Source organism: Capra hircus, chromosome 9 (assembly GCF_001704415.2).
Source record: "Capra hircus breed San Clemente chromosome 9, ASM170441v1, whole genome shotgun sequence".
NCBI lineage: Eukaryota > Metazoa > Chordata > Mammalia > Artiodactyla > Bovidae > Capra > Capra hircus.
The window spans coordinates 59156200-59173857 of NC_030816.1; the positions used below are offsets into that span (position 1 = coordinate 59156200).

At 44.3% G+C, this 17658-nt stretch overlaps 1 protein-coding gene across 1 annotated transcript; it reads left to right on the plus strand.

Moving 5' to 3' along the window:
* Nucleotides 1440–4461, plus strand: TCF21 (transcription factor 21). The gene is made up of 2 exons (XM_005684779.3): nt 1440–2169; nt 3912–4461. The coding sequence occupies exons 1-2, from the start codon at nt 1720–1722 to the stop codon at nt 3999–4001; spliced, it is 540 nt and encodes a 179-aa protein (XP_005684836.1). The 5' UTR covers nt 1440–1719; the 3' UTR covers nt 4002–4461.

Here is a 17658-nt window from a genome sequence, read left to right on the forward strand (position 1 = left end):
AAATCTCCACCTGCACAAACAACAGAAAATAAGAGAGCTCATAAATCTCTACACTGGTGATTAACAAATTTTGGATCCTGGGCAAAGATATTATGGAGGGGGGGTCTCCCTAATTCATTAATAAAGACTGATTTGCTGACAATCTGTTTAGTTTACAGCATAGGGGGAAAGCAAACAAGACCTTGCTAACAAAACAAAACCTTAGAGGTTAGTGAATTCCCAGCTGAGCCCAGGATTAGAGATATGGTATCTCAGTTTAAGAGAGGGGTACAGATTCCCAGCCAAAAGCTCAGAATCCGCTCTTACATTCTGCTCCAGCCCCCTCAACTTCAGTGCCTAATTCCAAGGAAAGAAAACCTGGAGAAGAACTAGTAAGAGAGATCCATGCCTTCTGTATCTCTGGTTTCATTTCATCGATGTCATTCAATCCCTTGAATTCTGGTCCCCTTGCTTTTCTACGTACTCCTTGAATTTTCTTCTTCTCCAGGAAAGATGGTTGGGGCTGGAGTTAGGGGTGGAAAAAAAAAAATCTTTCTGAACTGGATAATATTGCTCAATGTTTTGTAATGTCAGCCTTACAAGCAGAACCCCAGTAGCCAAAAGAAGGCAGCACAGGGAGGGAAGAAAGCAGAAGTCGGGGACCAGGTGATACTTGAGGCAACTAACATTTTAAGACAATATTAAATGAATCTCTAGAAAGAAATTTAGGGGAAAGTTTTAATTTCATTAAAAAAATTATCAACTAACAAAATACTTTCCACAAATCCATGTTACTCTATCTCACTTCCCCCCCACGGCCCCTTAAATGTGTGTGTTGTGTGTGGGTGTGCAATGATTATGTCTGGTGTGTACACACGGCCAATTCCTTGATATCTTTAAAGCGACCAAGGGCAAGTGGATTTTTTGGTACTTTCTGTCATCGCCCTAAAGATCTTATAAAGCACCTACTGTCTTAATTCACTGCAGTTAAGGTGAGAAGATATCTTGGAAAAGCCACAGTCTTACAGTGTTGGCAGGAGGTGGTGGATCCGTGTCTAAATTTTCACTGGTGTTTTCTGTGAGGAAGTGGGGAGCCGGGGGTGAGATCTGTGGGCTTAAGGCCCAGAAAAAGCAGAGATGTGGTCGTTTTCCTAAAGTTCTCAGACAGAGTCAGCTATGACCTCTTAAGAAGGAAAGCCGGCCTTAAGAGATGGGCCCCGGGAAAGGAGCTTGGGTGGGCCCCGCTGCTCCCTGGTTCATCCCCAAGTGGGAGAAGGTGACTGGTATTCGCGTCCTGCGGTGGAGTTGGTTTCCATTACAAGTTGGAAATCAGGGGCCGTGCGTGAGTTTCCCTCGGGCTGTGAAAGGGGTCTTAGAGCTTTGCTGGTGCCTGGCAGGCCCCTCCCCTGGGCGGCAAGGATCCGCCTCTCTATTCCCCAGATAAATTCCTAGTGTCCACCGAATTCCTCCGCGCTCTCTCACAATCCTCTCCGGCCACGACTCCGGGGGTGGGGAAACAGCGCTTCGGTTTCCAGCCCGCAGAAGCCCTCGCGGCTTCTTCTCCCGACTCTGCGAAGGGGAGAGGGGTGTGAGACCCAACCAGACCCCCACCTCCCGGCTCCTCAACCGAGGTGGCCGCCTCACACTCCACATTCGGGGGCTCATTGGTTTCGAGGTCTCTCTCTCCTCTTCCCTCTCTCCTCTCTCCCTTCCCTCTCTCTTTCATCCTCTCCCCCAAACATGTCCACCGGCTCCCTGAGCGATGTGGAGGATCTTCAAGAGGTGGAGATGCTGGACTGCGACGGGCTGAAAATGGACTCGAACAAGGAGTTTGTGACTTCCAACGAGAGCACCGAGGAGAGCTCCAACTGCGAGGCCGGGTCTCCCCAGAAGGGCCGCGGCGGCCTGGGCAAGAGGAGAAAGGCACCCACCAAGAAGAGCCCCTTGAGCGGTGTCAGCCAGGAGGGGAAACAGGTTCAACGCAATGCGGCCAACGCGCGCGAGCGAGCCCGGATGCGGGTGCTGAGCAAGGCCTTCTCCAGGCTCAAGACCACCCTGCCCTGGGTGCCCCCGGACACCAAACTCTCCAAGCTGGACACGCTCAGGCTGGCGTCCAGCTACATCGCCCACTTGAGGCAGATCCTGGCCAACGACAAGTACGAGAACGGTTATATTCACCCGGTCAACCTGGTAAGTTTTCGGGTGTGGTGGCGGCGTCTCGCCTCCCGCACTCCGGCCACAGCGCGCCCCCCGTGGGTCCCCCGTATGAGGGTGCGCGCCGGGCTGGGACCCGCGCATCTTGGTCACCGCCAGCCAGTGCCTCTAGGGGACCCTGCGGGCGATCCCCACAGGATCCTCATTCTCTGCCTTCCAAGCTGCGGAACGCGGTGATTTATGCGAGTGTTTGACATGGCAGCCCAATTAAGAGTTTGCAAGCACGTAGAGCTGGCAAAGAGGAGGGATCCCCCGCACTCAGTGCCTTGAGGGCTGGTGCCGGACAGAGGACACCGAGGAGATGCTACGCGCTAAGGAGGCATTTTAGTCATCCTTTTACACTTCCTTTAGCCAAAGAGTAGAACTTGATCTTCCTCCTCCTCTACTTCTTGTAAATAAAAACATCCCACTCTGTTTCTTTCCCAAAGTTTTCCATACGTAGAACTTTACATATAAACACATCGTGCCCCCCATAACTGTCACCTAAGTCCTCAACTATTTAAATATTCTGCACTCCTTCTGTCGATGGATTAACACTTTTGAATCCCAGAAATTTTAGCAAATATCAGCATAATCAGTACATTCTCACAACTGGTAATGTAATAAATAATATTAAAATAGGTCACTCTCCTTCAAAATTTAAGAACATGTTACTTTTTATCTTAATAAGTAATGCTCATTGAACCTAATATTTTTCTCAAAGGCATTTTACTGTTTAAGAAATATATTTTAATTCCCTCTTTGCATTTGATTTAATTTTAAGGGTTCCAGGCTCTAAAGAAAAACAAAAACTAACTAGCACCTTTGTTTATATATGATAAGAAGGAGACGTTTTCCTCTTAAAAGTCTTATCAGTCAGCACTAGGGAGACAGGTTTGAAGGTTTGAGTGGTCTTCTCTCTGAACTGGTTTCAGGAATGGTGGAAGGGGTGGGTAGGAGGGGGTTGCAAAACCATATTTTGCTATAGAAAGTGTTTTTCCTTTCATTAAGAGTCAAGTTTTCTTAAGTGAGTAAATAGCTTTTAAAAATCTGGACCTAAAATGAAAGCAGTGCCTTCATTTACAGCTGTTGCTGCCTTCATCCCTGATTAAGAAACCTTAAGTGAGCTTTATTATAAACATCAGGAAGAAGGGAAGAGAAAGCTGTGTTTGCTCAGCCCTGTAGGAACAGTCTGAAAATTCGCCGGTATATTCTTTTATTAACATTATTTGTTTTTAAGAGCTGGCGATTAATTTCGAAACGGTGATGAAAAGCCCGCCTTTGTGATGGAATGAAAGTTAGAAGTAGTGAAATCCCTGGGGGTGAAAGCGAGAGGGCTGGGAGCCTGACCAGGGCCTCAAAAGAGCCTGACCAGAGCCAGAAGGGCGCTTCACCTTGAACCCGATGCCCAGCGGTTCGAGATCCTTCTCGGCTTCCCTGCTCAAGTCTCACCGCGGCATCTGCCGCCGGGCTGTGCTTTTTCTCTTGGGTTTTCACTTCGAACCTAGTGTGAGCCCCTCTTTGCTCTACCACCTCGAGCTGTGACTTGGCGCCAGGGCCGCTTTCTGCTTTATCCAGTCACAGGGCGCTTTAGGTCACAGAGTGAATTGCAGAGATAACGGGCCTCTCCAACTTACCGCCCGCCGCCACCCGCGCCCTTTACTCTGGTCTCCGGCTCCGGCCTCCTCCCACCCCTCCTCCACGGCCACTTACCTCCTCCACCCTCTTCTCTCCTGCAGACGTGGCCCTTTATGGTGGCCGGGAAACCCGAGAATGACCTGAAAGAAGTGGTGACCGCCAGCCGCTTATGTGGAACCACGGCATCCTGACCTTGGAGGTGCGAGTCTGGGAAAGGCGCGCTCCCGGGGGGAGCGGGCCCCGGGGAAGGCGACCCTTGCCCTCCCCGCTCTCTGTCTCTGCTTCCCCCTCGCAGCTCTCCTCTCCCTGTCCCACCCCGCGAGAACACTTTACAGCGACGAGGAGATTCGTTTCCAAACCAGAGAAACATCAACTGTACTTACAACGATTCCCATCTATTTAACTTTATTAACTTCTACCGTGAATGACTCTGCGAGCCTTGCTGGTCCAAGTGCAATATGTAATTATAAATATATAAATAGATAATAAGAGCCTATCAATGTGTATCTTTTGTACAATATGTTGTAAAATGTAGATCATAGAATAGCTGACTTTGACAGTCACATTTATAAAGTAATTCACTTAAAGATATATTTTTTTCAAACAAATTTTGCTACTTCCAAAAATAAATCTTTCTTTATATTGCTAAAAGCCCTGCCGTTTGGTGTGATTTCTGAAAAATATATTTGGAATAGAAAGGTGGGGAACCATGGGAGCAGGTCGATAATAAATGTGGTCCTTTTGAACCTCAACCCAAACTTATTTGAGAGATAGAAAATGATTAAGTATGATTTCCACCATGAAGGTGCAAATCATATTTTGCACTGAAACCTCAAAAAGAAACGAGTCTCAAGTTTGCAGATTACTATTAAGACAAATAAAAATATTGTAACTAAACAAAGAAAAGAAAGGATTAAAGTTAAGAACAGCCACACAATTCAAGAGAAAAGAAAAATCTGATTTTCAGGTATCCCACAGTGTAATTGCTAACACAAACAGGAAGGTAAAACCCACATTCTATAACCTTCCAGGTGCATACATGAACCCACGCAACCCCACGCAACTGCAAACGAGTGAAGCAATAAAGGGAGCGATGAAAAATGTAAATGCCATACCTCTGGAATGTGTTCTACGATTTTCGAGGGGCTGCAACGTGTATCATATAGTTTTCTTAATAATTAATGAATTACTTCTAACAACGCGCATGCCTGCCTTTCTGTTAAGTTAGCCAGTGCATTCAGAGCCTTTCCACGACTTCCGGCGAACTGGGTTTTAATTTAAACATCTTCCAGGCTACGGAACAGCTCGTTGGGGAAGATTAAGTTCAGATAAACAGAGGCGAGTCCGAGGAGCCTGGGACCCGGTTCCCTCGCTGCCCCAGCGCAGCCCGCGGCGGCCGATGAGCCAGATGCCACCGGGGCTGTTTAATGTTCGGGGTTATGACCGCAGTGTTTACAAGACGTCTTCGGTTATTTATACTGTTATTCCTCGCAGAGGGCCTTGAAACTTCCGCTTCATTTGCTCTTTCTTTTCGATTTTTTTTCGCCCTTTTCTCAGCTCGATTTGGTACCTGGAGTAAGAGCTCCCTTGCTCCTGCACTTACCTCCAACCAACCCCCTTGGCCGCTTAGGGGTGGAGCCCTCAATCCGGCCACAGAGGGGAAGGAGCCGGGGATGCTCTTGACCTGGGGAACCGCTCTACGGGAGGGACGTTCTCTTCCCAACAGAGTTAACATGTTAGCATCTCCGTTCTCCGAGGACTGGGAACGCGGGTGGTTCCTCATCCGCGTGCCTGTCACTTGCGCTCTCAGGGTATCAGGCTTCCCTCCTCCTCGCTTCCCCTCTCCCTCTAGGAGACCGTCAAGAGATCATTTTAGGCTCTGACCATCTCCACCTTTCCCACATTTGCTTCTACCAGAGGTACAGTCGACTCTTGACCTGCGGATCCAGAGTTCAAGTCAGAGATGAGTCCCAAAGTGACTCAGTTGTTTGTGTTCCACTTCAGCAAATTTTCCGAGCTCCCACTGAAGATTTTACAAAGCGAATATTCAAAATTCTGAGCACTCCAATGTTATGTGGCAGCCTTGAGGGGAAGGGGCTTTGGGGGAGAATGGATACATGTACATGTATGGCTGAGTCCCCTTAGCTGTTCACCTGAAACTATCACAACACTCAACACTGTTATTAAGTTATATCGAAACACAAAGTTTAAAAAAATAAAAAAATACAGAACACTAAAAAAAAAGAAAATTCTCGACACAGGCGGCCCCTGGAGAAATGTCAGCTTGCTCATTCTATAACAAGCCCAAACAGCAAATGAATTTGTGACAAAGTCCTCCTGCCTCCCACCAGCCTGCGCTTTCAACCGGAGGCCTGAAGCTGTGCACTGTGACACACTAATTAAACCCTAGTTTTACGTCCAGTTTTTCTCTGAAAGGGTGTAGATCTTTGGTTTTGTCCTCTAGAAAAGTGGCAATAAACGTGATTATAATGACAATGATAACGGTACTCATACTTTTCCTCTTTTGCCTCACAGAGCTTCAGTGGCGCTCAAATGAAATTATATTTTTTATTTTTTGCTATTGCTTTGTAAAGGAAAAACTCTGGGCAAATGCTGGTCAGTGGTACTAAGTAGCTGGGGGTGAGCTACCTATACTAGAGCCGTCCTGAAAGTACTGGAGCAGGAAGCTCAAAAGGGTGTATTTATAAGGCACAAGCAAGGTCTTTTTGTTGCAGGAACCAAAACACCTCTTCAGTGCAATGTTGAAGGTTACATTCTCTCTCTCTCTCAAACACACACACACACACACACACACACACACACACACACACACACATCTTTACCCATACTCCTCAATGTTCTCCAATTTCATCCAGAAAAATTCAGAGAGCAAAGATAGGGACTGGGACAAACAAATAGAAGGACTACACTAGTGCCTGGCTGCTGGGAAACCCTGAGCACAGAGGTCTCAGCCTTCGAGCCTGGGCGCACTTGGGGACCCAAAGGTTGTTTCTTGAAATGAGCAAGAAATACACTGGAATGGCCAGGTTGTGGCTACCACTAGCCCTGGCATGGGGCAGTGTGACTGCTCCACCCTCTTCCACACACACATCCACAGTCTAAACGTCTCTTCTTCCCAGGGGCCTTTCTCTTCTGCCTGGGTCATCAGCACTCCCACCCACCACGCCCTGCTTCCCAGGGTCTGGTGCTCTTCTGAAGCCTGTTGCTGCTGGCCTCGGGTTTAAAGGGGGCAAGCTGAAGAGTTTGAGAAGGCTAGGTGTTAACTCTTTTCTGTTTGATAGAATTTGCCTGTGAAGCCATCTGGTTCTGGACTTTCGTTTGTTGGAAGATTTTTAATCACAGTTTCAATTTCAGCACCTGTGATTGGTCTGTTCATATTTTCTATTTCTTCCTGGTTCAGTTTTGAAAGTACTTTTCTAAGAAAGTATCCATTTCTTCCAGGTTGTCAATTTTATTGGCATATACTCTAGTAATTAATTATAGTAATCTCTTACCATCCTTTGCATTTCTGCAGTATCAGCTGTATGTTTTCTTTCATTTTTAATTTTTTTGATTTGAGTTCTTTCCCTTTTTTTCTCAGTGAGTCTACCTAAAGATTTATCAACTTTATCTTTTCATTGATCTTTACTATTGTTTTCTTCATTTCTATTTCATTTATTTCTGCTCTGGTCTTTGTGATTTATTAGCACAGGGAACTTTACTCAGATAAGAGGGGATATATGTATATATACAGCTGGTTCACTTTGCTGTATAGTAGAAACAAATACAACATTGTAAAACAACTATACTCCAATAAAAATTAATTTTAAAAAATGAAGGAGGCAAACAGCATCTGAAAGAATTGGGGGACCCTGTTTACCACAAGTCAGATAGTTAGGGGTGGGAGGGCAGGGAGTGTCCTGTCTGTGACCTCTTAGTTATAATAACTGTCTTAGAAGGTGCTTTCAGAAAGAACCAGGAGAACAACCACAGCAGGTTGTAGAAGCCTGTAAGGAAAATGAAATGCTTCATATAAACGTGTCTGCTAGTTCTCAGCAAGAGACAGATACTGAAAGTGAACTGAAGATGGGGGAAGTCCCTTCTGCTTCTCTCTCTCTCTCTCTCTCTCTCTCTCTCTCTCTCTCTCTCTCTCTCTCTCTCTCTCTCTCTCTGGTTCTGATTGCTTCTGTGGATTCTTACAGGTAACTCCTTGTGCTTCCAGCACCTTTGCCCACTGTCACATCAGAGACTTCTCTCTAAACAGATAAGTGGTAAACAAAACAAGGTCAGTAGCTGACGTAGTGATCAGTGGGAAACACTGCCCAGAGAAGCTTTTAAGCCAGCGGTTCCTGGTTCCTGGAATGTGTATGGGAATCACCTGAACAGCTCCTGTAACCAGATAGCTGGATTCCATCCACTCTAGTTCCAGATTCAAGAGGTCCGAAACGGGCCCCAGAATTCCTACTCCTAACAAGTTTCCAACGGAGAAGGCAATGGCACCCCACTCCAGTACTCCTGCCTGGAAAATCCCACGGAACAAGGAGCCTGGTAGGCTGCAGCCCATGGGGTCGCAAAGAGTCGGACATGATTGAGCGACTTCACTTTCATTTTTCACTTTCATGCATTGGAGAAGGAAATGGCAACCCACTCCAGTGTTCTTGCCTGGAGAGTCCCATTGACAGTGGAGCCTGGTGGGCTGCCGTCTATGGGGTCGCACAGAGTCGGACACGACTGAAGGGACTTAGCAGCAGCAGCAGCAGCAGCAAGTTCCCAAAAGAGGCTGATGCTGCTGGTCCGGAAACCACACTCTGCGAAGCACTGTTTGGAGATCTATCTCATTAGAGAGACAAAGGACGTTAATGCACAGGGAAATAAAATATATAGGAATTACTTTTTCTTAAGAGTCTGCACGTTCTGAACTCCAGTTTCACTTGCTTTTCTATTCGCTCCACGGTGGCATGCAGTGTATTCTTAAAGCTTAAACCCCGGCTGGGACATCGAACCACTCGTCCTCAGAAAATAACAGATTTGTGCGACCCTGGTGTACGGACGTGTGTGAGCGCTCGTTTTGGCTCTCAAATTTCAGGCATCAGGCATGGATTAAAGGTTTGGATGGATGAAGGCCCGACTGTTGTTGGCTCCATTGCGACCCCTAAAGGAGAGAGAAATCTGGGCGGCCAGGACTCAGGCCCCCTACAACTTCTCGGTGGCCCAGAGGGTCCCTCGGTCAAAGCCAGGTCAGCAAAGATTCCCCCTTCACTCCACCAGGAGTAGAGAAAAATTATTTATTGGTTTGCTCTGCACTGACGTCCAGTGCCCCCTGCAGGTGGGGAAGTCGGCCTGGGGCTGGGGTGCAGGGGACTCAGGGTGGTGGGGAGCGCAGGGCAAGTGCCCGGTGGAGCTCGCGGACAGGAAAGGGACCAGAGCCAAGACGTGGAGTAGAGAATGGATCCTCCGACGCTTTTCTACCGGGAAGAGAAGAATGGAGGCTCCGAGTTAGGAGCCCCAGCATACAAAGCCTCCTGGGTCTGCACGCCTCTCCGCCCGCCGTCGGAGACAGCCTGGTGCGCGTGTCCGTGCGGACCTGCCGAGCGCAGAGACACCGCCCGGGGGTAGGTTCTAGGGTAATGACCCCCGCTCAGCCAACGAGGAAAGGCGTGGGCTCCAGCCAGCCGTCAGTCAAACCTCCTTTCTTAGCGTTGCATCCTGTTCTCCCAGTTCTGGCGTCGCCTTAGGAAACTCGCGAGGTGCCAGCGGCGTCATGAGAGCCTGGCTGGCTTCCTTCACGCATCTAGGTTCCAGGCGCCTTTGATCTTTCGATCTGGCAGACTCAGCTGGTCCACCTCCAGCCCCGTTCTTGGCAAGATTCACCACCCTGAAGACTAGGCTAGAGATCCCTTCCCGGGGCAGAGGGAGGAGACAGCGGTGGAAAGGGCCGGGAGAACAGTTTAGAATGTCCTCGAGTTAGGAGACCAGACTTCTCAAGGCAATGCCACGTCATACTTTGTGCCCAACACCCAGCAAAGGGCATGACAGCTCAATAAACGTTGAACTGTGAGGGAATCATTAAGTATCTGAGGCTATGGTGAAGGAAGATACGATGGAGAGCAGTTGGAGCAAAGAAATTGACAGTGGGGTTGTTGCCATGGTTAAACTGAAAGTCAACCTCTTAGTTGAAGTCTGGGTGTACATTTGAGAAAGGAATAAAGCAAGCAGACATATTTGGACCAGACGGCATCAACTGGGGCTGGGATATTTGAATTGCCCTCACCCGTGACATTCAGATAAAGTCTGCTCTTTTCCTCTCCCTGTAGAACATGGCATTACTAGTTTTGAATTTATAGGTGAGAATCATTAGTTTAAAAGGTGGCTTGACGAGTGGCAATGATTTGAGAGACTTTATAAGACTAAAATGTAAGTTATATGACTAAAAAGATCCATATTTTAAAATTAATCTGGGTGATAATAAGTAACTTGTTGCGTTTTATGTAGGCTAGACCAACATCTAATGGCGGTACAGTGGGAAAAGCTTTTGACTGAATCCTTGGCAAGAAATATGACGTTTTGGGGCCCTGACCCTTCCATCTGAAAAACCGGTATAATAATGACTGCTTTGCAAATGCTGCCCAAAAGGCAAAGATTTATAAAGCAACTTAAGTGTCCATTAACAGATGATTGGATAAAGATGTGGTATGTATATATACAATGGAATACTGCTGCTGCTGCTAAGTCACTTCAGTCATGTCCGACTCTGTGTGACCCCACAGACAGCAGCCCACCAGGCTCCCCTGTCCCTGGGGTTCTCCAGGCAAGCACACTGGAGTGGGTTGCCATTTCCTTCTCCAATGCATGAAAGTGAAAAGTGAAAGTGAAGTCGCTCAGTTGTGTCCAACCCTCAGCGACCCCATGGGCTGCAGCCTTCCAGGCTTCTCTGTCCATGGGATTTTCCAGGCAGGAGTACTGGAGTGGGGTGCCATTGCCTTCTCCGACAATGGAATACTACTCAGCCATAAAAAGAATAAAATTTGCAGCAAGATGGATGGGCTTAGAAGGCATTATGCTAAGTGAAATAAATCAGATGGAAAAGACAAATACTGGTTGACTTATCATTTATATGTGGAAACTAAAAAATACGACAAACTAGTGAACATAACCAAAAGGAAACAGACTCACAGATATAGAGAACCAACTAGTGATTACCAGTGGGGAGAGGGAGGAGGGAAGAAGCAATATAGGAGTAGGGGGTTAAGAGGTACAAACTGTTAGGTAGGAAGTAAGTTATAAGGATATATTGTACAACACAGGGAACAGAACCAACATTTCATAATAACTATAAATGGAGTAATGTGTGCTTAGTTGCTCAGTCATGTCCAACTCTTTGCAACCCTTTGGACTGTAGCCTGCCAGGCTCCTCTGTCCATGGGATTCTCCAGGCAAGAATACTGGAGTGAGTTGCCATTTCCCCTTCCAAGGGATCTTCCGGACACAGGAACTGAACTTGTGTCTCCTGTGTCTCCTGCATTTGCAGGAGGATTCTTTACATTGGGGAAGCCTATTTTAAGTGGTGTGCAACCTTTAAAATTGTGAATCACTATATTGTACACCTGAAACTCACATAATGTTTTATATCAGCTCTACTTCAATTTAAAAACTTTATTAAAAAGAAAAGATAATGACTGCTTTGGTAAGATAGGGTATGGGGACGATGTCTGCTACATGACGAGCACTAATTAATATTGGTTTTCTTCTTCTGGTCATTAAGTTATAAAAAGTGCCCAAAAGAATGACATGCAGCTCCCCTAAATAGTTATCTAGCCAACAGTAATTATGAGGAATTATTAAATTCTTATGATAATCCAATTGCTTCAGTTCATTCTGAATATTAAAACAGACCTCACCACCTTATCCATGGTGGATCTTGCTCCTAATTCTTTGTTTTTCTTTTTGGCCACACCATGGGGCCCATGAGGCATGTGGTATCTTAGTTCTTCAGCCAGGGGACAAACCTGTGTCCCCTGCATTGGGAGCGCAGTCTTAACCACTGAACTGCCAGAGAAGTCCTCTGCCTGTAACTTTGTATTTCAGCACTCCTAACTATCAATAACAGGTCATCACTATTTTCTTTCATTTCTGTTTCCTTACTTAGTTTCTGTTTGTCTTCACTAGCTCCATGAGGGCAGGGGCTGTGTCTGACTGGTTCACTTTGGTGTCCCAGCCCTTTGCACAGTGACAAGCCCATGGCACATGCTTGAAGGGGGTTGAATGTAGAAAGTTTAATAATAGGCTTTTTAGAAATACCTCTGTCTTGTAGATAAGTTCATATTGCCTTGCTATAACCAAGGGCTGGCTTAAATATATCATCTAATTTCAATTTTAGAATTTGGTAATGAATATTTATTCAAAAATAAAAATAAATCTCTAATGAAGAAAAAAAAAATCACCATCAATTCTTTTGAAGGGGAATTAACCTGAAACATTGGTCCTCACAACGTGTGGATTCTCCTTTTAGCACTAAATCCCAAGAAAGGGTTGATAGTAAATACTGTATCTTTCAAAATAATGCGTGTTTCCCTTCAGTATTCCTACTATCTCTGGGGATCAGTCACCTCTAAACTTTTCTGCTTGAGTTTTGAGATTATTCAGTAGTGAATCTTAGTCGAGGGTTTTTCTTCTTCTTTTGCACTTTATGTGAATACCGCCATCTTCTGTTGCCCTCTAATCTCTTACTTTCAGGCATCTGTCACCCACTCAATAGCTCCTTCAATTATCTTCTTTTTTTTTTTTTTCCCTTAACAAGCATTCTTTCTCTCTCCACCAAGGACTAAAAAGCAACCCAAGACATCTCTAAACCCAGGGGAAATTTTTAAGCCAATAGGGGTCATTTGGTTACAAGGAACAAAAATCCCTTCAAACTGGCCCAAATAAAAAGGGGAATGAGGCATTGTAAAGATAGTCCAAGGACTCTGGCTGACATCTCCAGGCAAAAAATAAACAGTAGGGAAATATCTATTGGGAAACTGAAAGTCAAGAGTAAAACTCCCTTTCTGTCTCTCTCTGGAGCTCTCTGGGCTCTTATCTCTGCTTTCTCTGCCAGTCTTCTGCATTTTCTCCTCTGATTTTTCTGGCTCACTTACTTTCTACTTCTCCTGAATTTTTTATTTCAGATGGGATTGGTTTGTTAGATTGCTGATTATGGCTCCAATTCTATAAGAACATTCAGTTGCTGGATCCAAGATCTAAAACTTTAGTCTCAGCACCTCTTAACTTGAATTCTTAAGATAAGGAATATGCGTATAAACTACTATAGACATGTTCTAAGAGGTTCTGATTAAATTCCCCATGTCACTTGTATGCCTCTTGTCCCCATCAACTGTGGTAGACTGGGGATGGGTGAATAGGCTGGCTGATGGCTGGGGTAGATTCTTTGAGATGTAGGCTCTGAGTGAGACAAGAATCCCAAATCTGTTTGCTACAAATGTAATCTAATGAAACCAGCATTGAGGTGTCTGTATATGGACTACCTTGTTTTATTCTGAAACACCAATGGCCAGCAATGTGTGTTTGGGAAAAAGTCATGCCCACAGAATATACTGTATTTGTACTGGGTAGAAGGGTAGAGATACCAACATCAAGAAAACATGTAGTCATATAACCAAATGATCTACTTTACGGAATAGAAGAATTGTACTGAGAAAATCAGCGCCACTGGTATGCCAATACTATTGAACATATTGAGGAAAATGCTAATCACATCCACCTACATTTCAAAGAGACCATGCATATGAACTATCATATTTCACCTTCAAAGCAACCCTAACCAGGAGTTATTATCATCCTCACTTTACATATAAGGCAACTGAAATTTACAGAAGGGAAGTAAATCACCAGAAGTTATATGGCAGGTAAGTGGCAGAAAGCTGAGTATAGAATTTTTCTATTTAATTAAACTGAAATGGGCTCCAACCTTGAACAAAGGAGAGTCCCTAGGATAAAAGAAATTAAGGATGGCTATAACCCTAAGGAAAAAAAAAAAAGAAATCCTTATGGTAAGCACAAGAAGACACGTTTTTTTAGATCAGAATTTTTGTTTTATACTCATTTAAAGATCTCTTTTAGACTTATTTATTACTATATTTTTATTCTCTATCACCATTGAAGATTCAAAAAAAGGAACTGTAAGCAAAATAAATTAGTTAAAATAGTCTAAAAATCTTTTTTGTATTCACAATCCAATTTATTCTGAATTATTTATTCACTGTCATTAAAATCTAATGAATTTCCACCCATATGTATCAGTTTTTGTCATATAATAAACCACCCCCAAACCCAATGGCTTAATACTGTAAGTATTTGTTATTGCTCATGCGTCTGCAAGTCAGTTGGGCAGTTCTGAGGATCTGGACAGAGCTCTGCTGTTCTCCCTCAACTTACTCATGTGTCTATGGTTGGGTGGCAGTTTGTCTGAGGGCTGACTGGTCAAGGATGGCCCCACTAACATGTCTGATGGCAGCCTGGCTACTGGCCAAGGCGGTGAAGGTGACAGAGCTGTGTGTCTCTCATCATCCAGTAGCCAGCTTGGACTTGCTTTCATGGTGACTGGGGAGGGAACAGAAGTTCACACACTTCTTGGACTTGGGTTCCTAACTTGCTAGTGTCACATTCAGTTCATTTCAGTCACTCAGTCGTGTCCAACTCTTTGCAACCCCATGGACTGTGCTGCACACCAGGCTTCCCTGTCCATCACCAACTCCCAGAGCTTACTCAAACTCATGTCCATTGAGTCAGTGATGCCATCCTACCATCTCACCCTCTGTCATCCCCTTCTCCTCTCGCCTTCAATCTTTCCCAGCATCAAGGTCTTTTCAAATGAGTCAGTTCTTTGCATCAGGTGGACTAAGTATTAGAATTTCAGTTTCAGCATCTGTCCTTCCAAAGAATATTCAGGGCTGATTTCCATTAGGATGGACTAATTGGATCTCCTTGCTGTCCGTGTTCTATTGGCTAGTGGCAAGCACAGAGCACCTTATGTTCAAGGGATAGGGGAATAAAGGCTACCTCTTGATGGGAAAAGTTACAGACACATTGCATAGAGCAAGGGTACAGAGAAGGGTAAGATTTTGAACCATTTTTATAGTTAATCTGCCATATTAAAGTTTTCCTAAAAGCTTTATTCAGAGTCTATTCCTTCTAAAAACTATATTCAGAGTCTAGCCTTCTGAATTATTTCCCATTGTGAATTGCCAGTATCTAATGATGTACCACCCAATTGTGTCCTCTGGGTCTAAGAAGAATATTTCTTAGAAGAGATTTCCTCTATCATTACTGTGATTTTCTTCCAAGCCATTGATACCCATTATGAAAATTTCAGTGCTTATACTTTCTTGATTTTGTCAGAAGGGAGAATAAAGAAAATACAAACAAAAGCTAATCAATCTTTCTTTTACCTGTTCCTAGAAATTTGGAGGTTTTTTTAATACTAGTTTTGTTGACATGTGTAAAGGGATGAATGGTGGACTTAAAGACATCTGAAAATTATAAATGTTATTATAATTGGAAAAGTCTTTGCAGATGCAATTAAATTAAGATTGTTGAAATGGAAAGGTTATCCTTGATTATTTGTGCGGGCCCTAAATGCCATTACAAGTATCCTTATAAAAGAAAATGAGAGAGAGGTTCAACACACAGAGGAGGAAAAGGTGATGCAAAGACAGAGGTAGAGATGAGAGTGATGAAACCACCAGAGGTTGGAAGAGGTTAGTAAGAGATTTGCCCTTAGAACCTTCAGAGGAAGTGGGACCATACCTATACCTTGATTTTGACCTGGTAAATCTGATGTTGAACTTCTGGCTGTCAATCAAGAAAGGATAATTTCTATTGTGCTAAGACACCAAGTTTGTGTCAACAGCACCAAGTTTGTTGCAGCAGCCACAGGAAACTAATTTAGCATGCAATAGACAACTGGTTGCATGGATCTCGGTAACAAAATGTAACAGGTCATCTACTTGTGATTTACTTCCTTTCCTAAGTTTTATAAAGCATTTGGATGTAGTTTTGCAAAAAGGTACAGAATTATAGATATTCTGCCAATGAAAAATGCTTTTGTTCCTACACATTATTTCTCTATTTCCATGCCTTTATAGGGGCTTCCCAGGTGGTGCTACTGGTAAAGAACCTTCCTGCCAATGCAGGAGATATAAGAAATGCAGGTTCAATCCCTGGATTGGGAAGATCTCCTGGAGAAGGAAATGGCAACCCATTCTAATATTCTTGCCTGGAGAACTCCATGGACAGAGGAACCTGGTAGGCTACAGACCATAGGGTCTTTATATGTATGTTAAGTTAGTTGCTCAGTTGTGTCCGACTCTTTGTGACCCCATGGACTGTAGCCCACCAGCCTCTTCTGTCCATGGGATTCTCCAGGCAAGAATACTGGAGTGGGTTGCCATTTCCTTCTCCACTTTATATGTATAACAAAATTATATTTATTATTTATATATCAAAACAACATTTTTCTGATGCAGTAAAATCTTTCTAAAAGCATTTTCAAAGGCAGTTCAACCCAGCATGGATAATACTAACAATATAGAAAATTCAGAAAATAGACAAATGTTAAGATGCATTTCAATTTTAGAAATGTGAAAAATAATGCATCTTAAAATTATGATATATAGTAGCTCATTTGATTCCTTGTATCTTCACTGAGTGACCACAGTATGTAGGACTCTGTGTTACACACTGAAAAATAGTTGACACCCTGCTTATCTCCAGCATAGGTCTTTCTCTCCATTTGTTGCAGAATCTCTTCTCTGCAAGAACCTGAAAGAGCAGGGCAGTCTTGTGTTCTAAAAAGCACCTACTGTGTCAGTTTCCAGAAAGACAGGCTACTGGGACATACAGGTTGCTTCTGCCACACTGTAAGTGCTGCAGACAGCTCAGCCTGTCAGTCAGGAAGCTAGTCCAACATGGCACATTCCCTCCAACCCAAACCAACAAATCTGCCAGAAGTGGACAAATATCTGGGGAAGTGATTTCAAAACGTTCCTTTCTGCATCCAAGGTGGTTGTCCTGGAGGCTTTTATTTTACCAGAACTAAATCTGGATCTCAGACCACTTGGAGATGGACTATATATAGCAAGCCATCTTTCTGCCACACTAATATAGGAAGTCATTTTGCAAATATGTACTCTTGGTCCAAAGCAAAATATTTTCAGGATATGACAGGTACATTAGCTGAAATTTATCTTAACTACTAGAAATTGAACACCAAAACTATGAATGCTAGATCATCAAAGTCAGCCATGCCTTGTGATAGCTGAACTTAACATTTCATGACTTAACCTGCCCAGCCTTCTATATCATCTCAGGGGCCTTCCCTATAAACAATTATGAGCTTCACAAAGCTTTTTGTTTCCAGAACCTATCTTTGCTTTATTTCTCTTCTCAATCTTATAAATCAACTCATAGATTATATAATACTGAATTCCACTATCTTTCTCAATTACATGATCAGATATACTCTAACATATTCAGTTCAGTTCAGTTCAGTCGCTCAGTCGTGTCCGACTCTTTGCGACCCCATGAATCACACCACGCCAGGCCTCCCTGTCCATCACCAACTCCTGGAGTTCACTCAGACTCACGTCCATCGAGTCCATGATGCCATCCAGCCATCTCATCCTCTATCGTCCCCTTCTCTTCCTGCCCCCAATCCCTCCCAGCATCAGAGTCTTTTCCAGTGAGTCAACTCTTCACATGAGGTGGCCAAAGTACTGGAGTTTCAGCTTTAGCATTATTCCTTCCAATGAAATCCCAGGGCTGATCTCCTTCAGAATGGACTGGTTGGATCTC

What these genes read in the sequence shown, in the direction of transcription:
- TCF21 (XM_005684779.3), top strand. Translation starts at nt 1,720, where the DNA reads ATGTCCACCGGCTCCCTGAGCGATGTGGAGGATCTTCAAGAGGTGGAG. An exon ending in ATATTCACCCGGTCAACCTG is followed by an intron (nt 2,170 to 3,911) that starts GTAAGTTTTCGG and finishes TCTCTCCTGCAG; the next exon opens with ACGTGGCCCTTTATGGTGGC.